Here is an 11,583-nt window from a genome sequence, read left to right as displayed (position 1 = left end):
CTCCAGGATGGATCACATCTTGGGTCACAAATCAAGCCTCAGTAAATTTAAGAAAATCGAAATCATATGAAGCATCTTTTCTGACCACAACGCTATGAGATTAGAAATGAATTAGAGAAAAAAACGTAAAAAACACAAATACATGGAGGCTAAACGATACGTTACTAAACAACCAAGATTCACTGAAGAAATCAAAGAGGAAATCAAAAACTACCTAGAGACAAATGACAATGAAAACACGATGATCCAAAACCTATGGGTTACAGCAAAAGCAGTTCTAAGAGGGAAGTTTATAGCTATACAAGCCTACCTGAAGAAACAAGAAAAATCTCAAGTAAACAATCTAACCTTACACCTAAAGGAACTAGAGAAGGAAGAACAAACAAAACCCAAAGTTAGCAGAAGGAAAGAAATCAAAGATCAGAGCAGAAATAAATGAAATAGAAACAAAGAAAACAACAAAGATCAATAAAACTAAAAGCTGGTTCTTTGAGAAGATAAACAAAATTGATAAATCATTAGCAAGACTCATCAAGAAAAAGAGGGAGAGGACTCAAATCAATAAAATTAGAAATGAAAAAGGAGAGGTTACAACAGACACCACGGAAATGCAAAGCATCCTAAGAGACTACTACAGGCAACTCTATGCCAATAAAATGGACAACCTGGAAGAAATGGGTAAATTCTTAAAAAGGTATAACCTTCCAACACTGAACCAGGAAGAAACAGAAAATATGAACAGACCAATCACAAGCACTGAAATTGAAACTGTGATTTAAAATCTCCCAACAAACAAAAGTCCAGGACCCGATGGCTTCACAGGTGATTTCTATCAAACATTTAGAGAAGAGCTAACACCCATCCTTCTCAAACTCTTCCAAAAAATTGCAGAGGAAGGAATACTCCCAAGCTCATTCTATGAGGCCACCATCACCCTGATACCAAAACCAGACAAAGACACTACAAAAAAAGAAAATTACAGACCAATATCACTGATGAATATAGATGCAAAAAAACTCAACAAAATACTAGCAAACAGAATCCAACAACACATTAAAAGGATCATACACCATGACCAAGTGGGATTTATCCCAGGGATGCAAGGATTCTTCAATATATGCAAATCAATCAATGTGACACACATTAACAAACTGAAGAAGAAAAACCGTATGATCATCTCAATAGATGCAGAGAAAGCTTTTGACAAAATTCAACACCCATTTATGATAAAAACCCTGCAGAAAGTAGGCATAGAGGGACCTTTCCTCAACATAATAAAGGCCATATATGACAAGTCCACAGCCAACATCATCCTCAATGGTGAAAAACTGAAAGCATTTCCACTAAGATCAGGAACAAGACAAGGTTGCCCACTCTCACCACTCTTATTCAACATAGTTTTGGAAGATTTAACCACAGGAATCAGAGCAGAAAAGGAAATAAAAGGAATCCAAATCGGAAAAGAAGAAGTAAAGCTGTCACTGTTTGCAGATGACATGATACTATACATAGAGAATCCTAAAGATGTCACCAGAAAACTACTAGAGCTAATCAATGAATTTGGTAAAGTAGCAGGATACAAAATTAATGCACAGAAATCTCTGGCATTCCTATATACTAATGATGAAAAATCTGAAAGTGAAATCAAGAAAACACTCCCATTTACCACTGCAACAAAAAGAATAAAATATCTAGGAATAAACCTACCTAAGGAGACAAAAGACCTGTATGCAGAAAATTATAAGACACTGATGAAAGAAATTAAAGATGGTACAAATAGATGGAGAGATATACCATGTTCTTGGATTGGAAGAATCAACATTGTGAAAATGACTCTACTACCCAAAGCAATCTACAGATTCAATGCAATCCCTATCAAACTACCACTGGCATTTTTCACAGAACTACAACAAAAAATTTCACAATCTGTATGGAAACACAAAAGACCCCGAATAGCCAAAGCAATCTTGAGAACGAAAAACGGAGCTGGAGGAATCAGGCTCCCTGACTTCAGACTATACTACAAAGCTACAGTAATCAAGACAGTATGGTACTGGCACAAAAACAGAAATATAGATCAATGGAACAGGATAGAAAGCCCAGAGATAAACCCACGCACATATGGTCACCTTATCTTTGATAAAGGAGGTAGGAATGTACAGTGGAGAAAGGACAGCCTCTTCAATAAGTGGTGCTGGGAAAACTGGACAGGTACATGTAAAAGTATGAGATTAGCTCACTCCCTAACACCATACACAAAAATAAGCTCAAAATGGATTAAAGACCTAAATGTAAGGCCAGAAACTATCAAACTCTTAGAGGAAAACATAGGCAGAACACTCTATGACATAAATCACAGCAAGATCCTTTTTGACCCACTTCCTAGAGAAATGGAAATAAAAACAAAAATAAACAAATAGGACCTAATGAAACTTCAAAGCTTTTGCACAGCAAAGGAAACCATAAACAAGACCAAAAGACAACCGTCAGAATGGGAGAAAATATTTGCAAATGAAGCAAGTGACAAAGGATTAATTTCCAAAATTTACAAGCAGCTCATGCAGCTCAATAACAAACAAACAACCCAATCCAAAAATGGGCAGAAGACCTAAAGATATTTCTCCAAAGAAGATATACAGACTGCCAACAAACACATGAAAGAATGCTCAACATCATTAATCATTAGAGAAATGCAAATCAAAACTACAATGAGGTATCATCTCACACCAGTCAGAATGGACATCATCAAAAAATCTAGAAACAATAAATGCTGGAGAGGGTGTGGAGAAAAGGGAACACTCTTGCACTGCTGGTGGGAATGTGAATTGTTCCAGCCACTATGGAGAACAGTATGGAGGTTCCTTAAAAAACTACAAATAGAACTACCATATGACCCAGCAATCCCACTACTGGGCATATACCCTGAGAAAACCAAAATTCAAAAAGAGTCATGCACCAAAATGTTCATTGCAGCTCTATTTACAATAGTCCGGAGATGGAAACAACCTAAGTGCCCATCATCGGATGAATGGATAAAGAAGATGTGGCACATATATATAATGGAATATTACTCAGCCATAAAAGGAAACGAAATTGAGCTATTTGTAATGAGGTGGATAGACCTAGAGTCTGTGATACAGAGTGAAGTAAGTCAGAAAGAGAACGACAAATACCGTATGCTAACACATATATATGGAATTTAAGAAAAAAAAATGTCATGGAGAACCTAGGGGTAAGACAGGAATAAAGACACAGACCTACTGGAGAACGGACTTGAGGATATGGGGAGGGGGAACGGTGAGCTGTGACAGGGCGAGAGAGAGGCATGGACATATACACACTAACAAACGTAAGGTAGATAGCTAGTGGGAAGCAGCTGCATGCCACAGGGATATCGGCTCGGTGCTTTGTGACTGCCTGGAGGGGTGGGATAGGGAGTGTGGGAGGTAGGGAGAGGCAAGAGATATGGGAACATATGTATATGTATAACTGATTCACTTTGTTATAAAGCAGACACTAACACACCACTGTAAAGCAATTATACCCCAATAAAGATGTTAAAAAAAAAAGGATCATACACCATGATCAAGTGGGATTTATCCCAGGGATGCAAGGATTCTTCAATATATGCAAATCAATCAATGTGACACACCATATTAACAAACTGAAGAAGAAAAACCATATGATCATCTCAGTAGATGCAGAAAAAGCTTTTGACAAAATTCAACACCCATTTATTATAAAAACTCTCCAGAAAGGTGGGCATAGAGCAAACCTACCTCAACATAATAAAGGCCATATACGACAAACCCACACAAACATCATTCTCAATGGTGAAAAACTGAAGGATTCCCTCTAAAATCAGGAACGAGAGAAGGATGTCCACTCTCACCACTATTATTCAAGATAGTTTTGGAAGTCCTAGCCCTGTCAATCAGAGAAGAAAAAGAAATAAAAGGAATACAAACTGGAAAAGAAGTAAAACTGTCACTGTTTGCAGATGACATGATACTATACTTAGAGAATCCTAAAGATGCCACCAGAAAACTACTAGAGCTAATCAATGAATGTGGTAAAGTTGCAGGATACAAAATTAATGCACAGAAATCTCCTGCATTCTTATACACTAATGATGAAAAATCTGAAGGAGAAATTATGAAAACATTCCCATTTACCACTGCAACAAAAAGAATAAAATACCTAGGAATAACCCTACCTAGGGAGACAAAAGACCTGTATGCAGAAAACTATAAGACTGATGAAAGAAATTAAAGATGATACCAACAGATGGAGAGATATACCATGTTCTTGGATTGGAAGAATCAATATTGTGAAAATGACTATACTACCCAAAGCAATCTACAGATTCAGTGCAATCCCTATCAAACTACCAATGGCATTTTTTACGTAACTAGAACTAATCATCTTAAAATTTGTATGGAGACACAAAAGACCCCGAATAGCCAAAGCAGTCTTGAGGGAAAAAAATGGAGCTGGAGGAATCAGACTCCCTGACTTCAGACTACATACAAACCTAGAGTCATCAAGACAATACGGTACTGGCACAAAAACAGAAATATAGACCAATGGAACAGGATAGAAAGCCCAGAGATAAACTCACACACCTATGGTCAACTAATCTATGACAAAGGAGGCAAAGATATACAGTCGAGAAAGGACAGCCTCTTCAATAAGTGGTGCTGGGAAAACTGGACAGCTACATGTAAAAGAATGAAATTAGAACACTCCCTAACACCATACACAAAAATAAACTTAAAATGTATTACAGACCTAAATGTAAGACCAGACACTATAAAACTCTAGAGAAAAACATAGGAAGAACACTCTTTGACATAAATCACAGCAAAATCTTTTTTGATCCACCTCCTAGAGTAATGGAAATAAAAACAAAAATAAACAAATGGGACCTAGTGAAACTTCAAAGCTTTTGCACAGCAAAGGAAACCATGAACAAGACGAAAAGATAACCCTCAGAATGGGAGAAAATATTTGCAAACGAATCAACAAATGATTAATCTCCAAAATATAGAAACAGCTCATGCAGCTCAAAATTAAAGAAACCAACAACCCAATCCAAAAATGGGCATAAGACCTAAATAGACATTTCTCCAAAGAAGACATACAGATGGACAATAAGCACATGAAAAGCTGCTCAACATCACTAATTATTAGAGAAATGCAAGTCAAAACTACAGTGAGGTATCACCTCACACCAGTAAGAATGGGCATCATCAAAAAATCTACAAGCAGGGGCTTCCCTGGTGGTGCAGTGGTTGAGAGTCTGCCTGCCGATGCAGGGGACATGGGTTCGTGCCCAGGTCCGGGAAGATCCCACATGCCGCGGAGCGGCTGGGCCCGTGAGCCATGGCCGCTGAGCCTGCGCGTCCGGAGCTTGTGCTCCGCAATGGGAGAGGCCACAACAGTGAGAGGCCCAAGTACAGCAAAAAAAAAAAAAAAAAATCTACAAGCAACAAATGCTGGAGAGGGTGTGGAGAAAAGGGAACTCTCTTGCACTGTTGGTGGGAATGTAAATTGATACAGCCACTATGGAGAACAGTATGGAGGTTCCTTAAAAAACTAAAAATAGAATTACCATATGATCCAGCAATCCCACTACTGGGCATATACCCAGAGAAAATCATAATTCAAAAAGACACATGCAGCCCAACGTTCACTGCAGGACTATTTACAATAGCCAGGTCATGGAAGCAACCTAAATGCCCATCGACAGACAAATGGATAAAGAAGTTGTGGTACATATATACAATGGAATATTACTCACCCATAAAATGGAACGAAATTGAGTCATTTGTTGAGACGTGGGTGGACCTCGAGACTGTCATACAGAGTGAAGTAAGTCAGAAAGAGAAAAACAAATATCGTATATTAACGCATGTATGTGGAACCTAGAAAAATGGTACAGATGAACCGGTTTGCAGGGCAGAAGTTGAGACACAGATGTAGAGAACAAACTTATGGACACTAAGGGGGGAAAACCACGGTGGGGTGGGGATAGTGGTGTGCTGAATTGGGCGATTGGGATTGACATGTCTACACCGATGTGTATAAAATTGATGACTAATAAGAACCTGCAATATAAAAAACCAACCAAAAAAACTAATACTAAACTTTCTTTGGTTTATTTGTATGGAAATTTGTTAATATGAATGTTTCAGGCATTACATGAAATTTCTAAAAATCTTATATGTTCTAGTATAATGTTATAAGTCATAATTCTAGTTATTACCTTAAAAAGTGTATCTCAGAAATAACTAAATTACCTTGTCATTTGCATTATTATGGACTTTCATCAAATCTTTAACCGTGGTCATTTTTATGTCTTTTGTCATTTATAGACAGTTCTGGGTGTACTCTGATGCTTCTGCAAAAATGTTCCTATAAAAGGGTTTCATCTTCAAGGAATTCATGGAAAAGACTCTGACAAGTACAGGTTTCTGGTAACTGACTATACTGCTGAACTGAATGAATAAGCATTTTCAGAACTCTAATGGAAAAGTGATGAATTCATAAAAGTGCTAACAAAAGATCAAGATGAAAAAAAATTTATTACATGGGACTGAGTGAACTGATGAGGATGATTATAATTTTTGTGACTTTGTTTGAATAAAAAAAAAATCCCACAAGGACTCAGAGGCAAAAAATATACAAATCAATTTTCACTGCAAAGTAAAGGAGCTGTTACAGTGGAGGATTACTGGACTGAATGTCAATATTATGACATAGTATGAGCGTGTTTCGTGTTTGGTAATTGCAATCATTGTTGCTTTTGTTGTGATCATCCATTTACAATGCTTGGTGTCCATTTACTTATCTCTTGTAAAAATAAAATACAGTGTGTGTGTGTGTGAGAGAGAGAGAAAAAAATAGGAAACCATCAACAAAACAAAAAGACAACCTACGGAATGGGAGAAAATATTTGCAAATGATGCAACATACAAGGGGTTAATATCCAAAATATACAAACAGGTCATTCAACTCAACATCAAAAAACAAACAACCCAATCAGAAAACGGGCAGAAGATCTAAATAGACATTTCTCCAAAGAAGACATACAGACGACCAATAGGCACATGAAAAGATGCCCAACATCATTAATGATTAGAGAAATGCAAATCAAAAGCACAATGAGATATCACCTTACACCTGTTATAATAGCTATCATCAAAAAGTCCACAAATAGCAAATGTTGGAGAGGATGTGGAGAAAAGTGTACCCTAATACACTGTTGGGAATGTAAACTGTTCAGCCACTATGGCAAACAGTATGGAGGTTCCTTAAAAAACTAAAAATAGGGACTTCCCTGGTGGTCCAGTGGTGAAGACTCTGGGCTCCCAAGGCAGGGGGCCTGGGTTCAATCCCTGGTCAGGGAATTAGATCCTGCATGCTGCAGCTAAGATCCCTGGCACAGCCCAAATAAATAAAAATAAACAAATAAATAAATATTTTTTAGAAACTAAAAACAGAGCAGCTATATGATCCAGCAATCCACTCCTGAGTATGTATCCAGAAAAGACGAAAATTGTAATTCAAAAAAACACATGCACTATGAATAGTGCTGTTCACAGCAGCACTATTTACAATAGCCAGGACATGGAAATAACCCAAATGTCCATCAACAGGTGAGCAGCTTAAGAAGATGTGGTATATATATACAATGGAGTCTTACTCAGCCATAAAAAATAATGAAATATTGCCATTTGCAGCAACATGGATAGACCTAGAGAATATTATATTTAGTGAAGTAAGTCAAACAGAGAAATACTATATATCACTTATATGTGGAATCTAAAAAATAGTACAAATGAACTTATTTACAAAACAGAAACAGACTTACAGACAAAGAAAAAAACCCTATGGTTACCAAAGGAGTGAGGGAGGTGGGGAGGGACAAATTAGAAATATGGGATTAACATGTATAAAGTACTATACATAAAATAGATAAGCAACAAGGGTTTACTGTATAGCACAGGGAACTACATTTAGTATCTAATAAATACCTATAATAGAATATAATCAGAAAACTGAATCACTATGATGTACACTTGAAGCTAACACAATATTGTAAATCAACTATAATTCAATAAAAAATTATTGATCTAAATATTTTTAAAAGTTAAAAAAAAATTTTTTAAGTTTAAAAAAATTGTTTACAGGTTGATTGAGTAGGCAACAAGAGATCATTCATGAGAACCCTATAAATCAATCTTGTAAATCCTGTTTAAAAAAAAAAATCCACAATAGCTTGTTTGAAATTTTGCTATTGATTTCCCAAACAAAAGAAATAAGTATTGAACTTGAGAGATATATTTCAACGTTTAAACTTTATTTATGGACTTGCTTTTTTATCTCAAAAAACAAACAACAGGGCTTCCCTGGTGGCGCAGTGGTTAAGAATCTGCCTGCCAATGCAGAGGACATGGGTTCAAGCCCTGGCCCGGGAAGATCCCACATGCCACAGAGCACCTAAGCCTGTGCACCACAACTACTGAGCCTGTGCTCTAGAGCCCATGAGCCACAACTACTGAGCCTGCGTGCCACAACTACTGAAGCCCTTGTGCCTAGAGCCTGTGCTCTGCAACGAGAGAAGCCACCACAATGAGAAGCCCATGCACTGCAACAAAGAGCAGCCCCCACTCGCCGCAACTAGAGAAAGCCCGTGTGCAGCAACAAAGACCGAATGCAGCCAAAACCAAATAAAAAATAAAACAAAAAACAAAATTCATCCAGGTAAGTGATCCAAGTCCCATGTGGTATGAAATACCTTTCTCATATGGAATAGATGGTAGAAGAAGGTTCTCCATCTCAACACAGCATGTGCAGATGAAGGGTGCCACAATGGCAGGGAGGCTGTGTGCTGTGCTGGGGACTGAATCCCACCGCAAACTGTGAGGCCTCAGGCCAGACACACCTCTCAAATCATCAACCTGATGGGTTGGTTTCAAAGCCTCATTTTCTTTTTGTAAGTTTTAGTTTCAGTTATTTTTAAAAATAGACTATTTTTTTTAAAAACGGTTAAAGAAAACTGAGCAGATAGTACACAGTTCCCATACATCCATCTCACAGCATAGTTTCACCTTTGTTCACTTGCATGTGTGTTAGTATTATATAATGTTTGCAGGTTTCTCTGTAGGATAAATGCCTAGATGTGGGACTGCTACGTCAAAGGGTAAATGTATTTGTAGTTTCGTGGATAATGCCAAATTGCCTTTCAGAGGATTGTACCACTGTGAACTCCCACCAGCCATGTGTGAGAACTGGAGCCCCTTTCAGCTCTAGCAGTTTTTATTCTGTCTTCTTCCCAGGACGCAGGCCCAAAGGCTAACTTTGTGGGGAGCTTTTCTAAGATATGGGCTCCGAAACTGGCCACAGCCAGCTGTGCCACATGCAGGAGAGCTCACATTAGACAGAAACAGCTTTCAGGCAGAACTTCCCGGCTCAAATGACAAAATTTGAATAAGGTGTGAAGGTGAGTTAATAGTATCCTAGCAGGCTTCCCTGGTGGTGCAGTGGTTGAGAATCTGCCTGCTAATGCAGGGGACACGGGTTCGAGCCCTGGTCTGGGAAGATCCCACATGCCGCGGAGCAACGAGGCCCGTGAGCCACAACTACTGAGCCTGCGCGTCTGGAGCCTGTGCTCCGCAACAAGAGAGGCCGCGATAGTGAGAGGCCCGCGCACCGCGATGAAGAGTGGCCCCCACTTGCCACTAGAGAAAGCCCTCGCACAGAAACGAAGACCCAACACAGCAAAAATTAATTAATAAACTCCTACCCCCAACATCTAAAAAACAAAAAGGTTTAAAAAAAATAGTATCCTAGCAGTGTTAATTTCCTGGTTATGTAAGATGTTAACATTTGGGGAAGCTGAGTGAAGAGTATTTGGAAATTCTTTGAACTATTTCTGCAGCTTTTTCGTAAGTCTGAAATGATTTTAAAATTAAGAGTTTAAAACTTTAAAAGGTATTTTGAAAAAGAGGGAAAAAATGCGTGTGTGCCTCCTAGAACTGTCAAAATGTACAAATAAGCTGAGAATAGAAACAGTTGTGGAGTAAGCACAGCCTTCATAAAAGTCAGGGATTGAATTAAGGGCGGTCCTTCTCATAAGGGATGGATGGAGCCCTTCACCAGGTTGGGGAGACAGGAATGCTCAGTTTGGCCCCTGACCTCACCACCTGATGAGCTGCTTATCCACCCTGTGCCCAGAGTCCTCTCTGAAAAGACATCCCTTGCACCACAGAGGGCTGCTGTGAGGCTCCAGTGAGATGCAGGAGATGAAAGTAAACTGAGAGCTGCAAACGACGATACCTCTGGGAAGGGATTACCTGCAAAACCTGAGACAGGCCTCCATGAAAAAGATCACAAACACTTGCCTGCTGGTCCTAATATGGGTTTCAGTGGAAGCAGCTGGAAGTCTGTTTACAGTAATTGCTTTTTAAGCCCTTAAACGGTGGTCCTCCTCTGTTCAGTGGCCCCCACTCTGAGGTTCCATGCTCCTGAATGTCCAGTCCCTCCAGTTACATGGCTGTGCACCTCCTTGGGGCGCTAGAGTCATCGTTTGCTTTCTTCCTGATGCTTTCTGCCAAAGACAAGAATCCTGTTGCCTCTTGTTGCCTGAGCGCTGCCTCACAAGGCTAGTTTGATGTTTTAATTGCCTGCAAGAGTTTGTGTTAAAAGAAGATGCAGAGTAGTATTTAAGAACATGCTGGAAGAAGAACCAAGTCATCCCTAATTCCTCCCCTCTGAAGTGACTGTTTTCTCACCTTGTGTGTGGCAGCTGGGGGAGATCGACCACACAGGGGACTTTCCTCTTGCTCCTTGATAACGTGCTATCGACGCTTTTCCTTGCTGCCAAGTGACTGATGTACCTTCATTACTATGGAAGGCTGCCTAGTACCCCATCCTGTGGTTGCCCTGTAATGCACCATGGCAATGGAGGTTACAGAGTTTAAGCCTTTTTCATCATGAGCCAATTTTGTTTTTAATGAGGGATCATTACTAGAACCTGTTACTCCGCTTACCTGATGGTTCTACATGGTGCCCTGAATCGCAAATCCCAAAAAACGCTTTTGGGATTGACAGACTCAAATAGGTTGTGACGGCCTCAGAAATTTTATTTGACCAGATCTTACTGGTTCAACTCATCTTAAGCCAGTTTTGGCCCATAGGTCTTAATGTTTGTGAAAAACAAGCCTGCAGGCTGTTCCCACCCTACTCCAAACTGGAGAAAAAAACAAATCAATGTAGTATAGAGAGCTGGATAGGAAGAGATTGTAGCTTCAGTGGCGTTGGGGCTGTGAAGGTGATAGGGATCGTCTGGGTCACCCTCACGGCACAGATGGGGAGACTGGGGCCAGGAGGTACTGTGAGTTGCCCAAGGCTCCGTCTGGGTTCCAGGAGGAGGCAGGGCTAGGACCATCAATCTGAAAGGTTCAGAGCCAGCGCCACAGCGCCGTGGTCTGAGCAGCCTTGGAGGGCCCTGCTGCATTCCAGCGGGGCCATGCAACTCTGACTCGCACCCGGGGCTGCCCTGAGCAGCAGGCGGGC

At 39.7% G+C, this 11,583-nt stretch overlaps 1 protein-coding gene across 1 annotated transcript in view; it reads right to left on the bottom strand.

Moving 5' to 3' along the window:
* Positions 1-10,553: 10,553 nt before the first annotated feature.
* Positions 10,554-11,583, bottom strand: part of ANKDD1A (ankyrin repeat and death domain containing 1A) — a gene marked incomplete at both ends in the record, with an annotated part of 35,326 nt that continues 34,296 nt past the window's right edge. The window contains 1 exon segment of the mRNA XM_082648445.1: positions 10,554-10,615. Coding sequence (XP_082504571.1) covers positions 10,554-10,615 — 62 coding nt within the window.

This window comes from Grampus griseus, assembly GCF_964374135.1.
Source record: "Grampus griseus genome assembly, chromosome: 2".
Classification (NCBI taxonomy): Eukaryota; Metazoa; Chordata; class Mammalia; order Artiodactyla; family Delphinidae; genus Grampus; species Grampus griseus.
The sequence above is the reverse complement of the archived record's forward strand: the minus strand, read 5'-3'. Positions and strand labels throughout refer to the sequence as shown.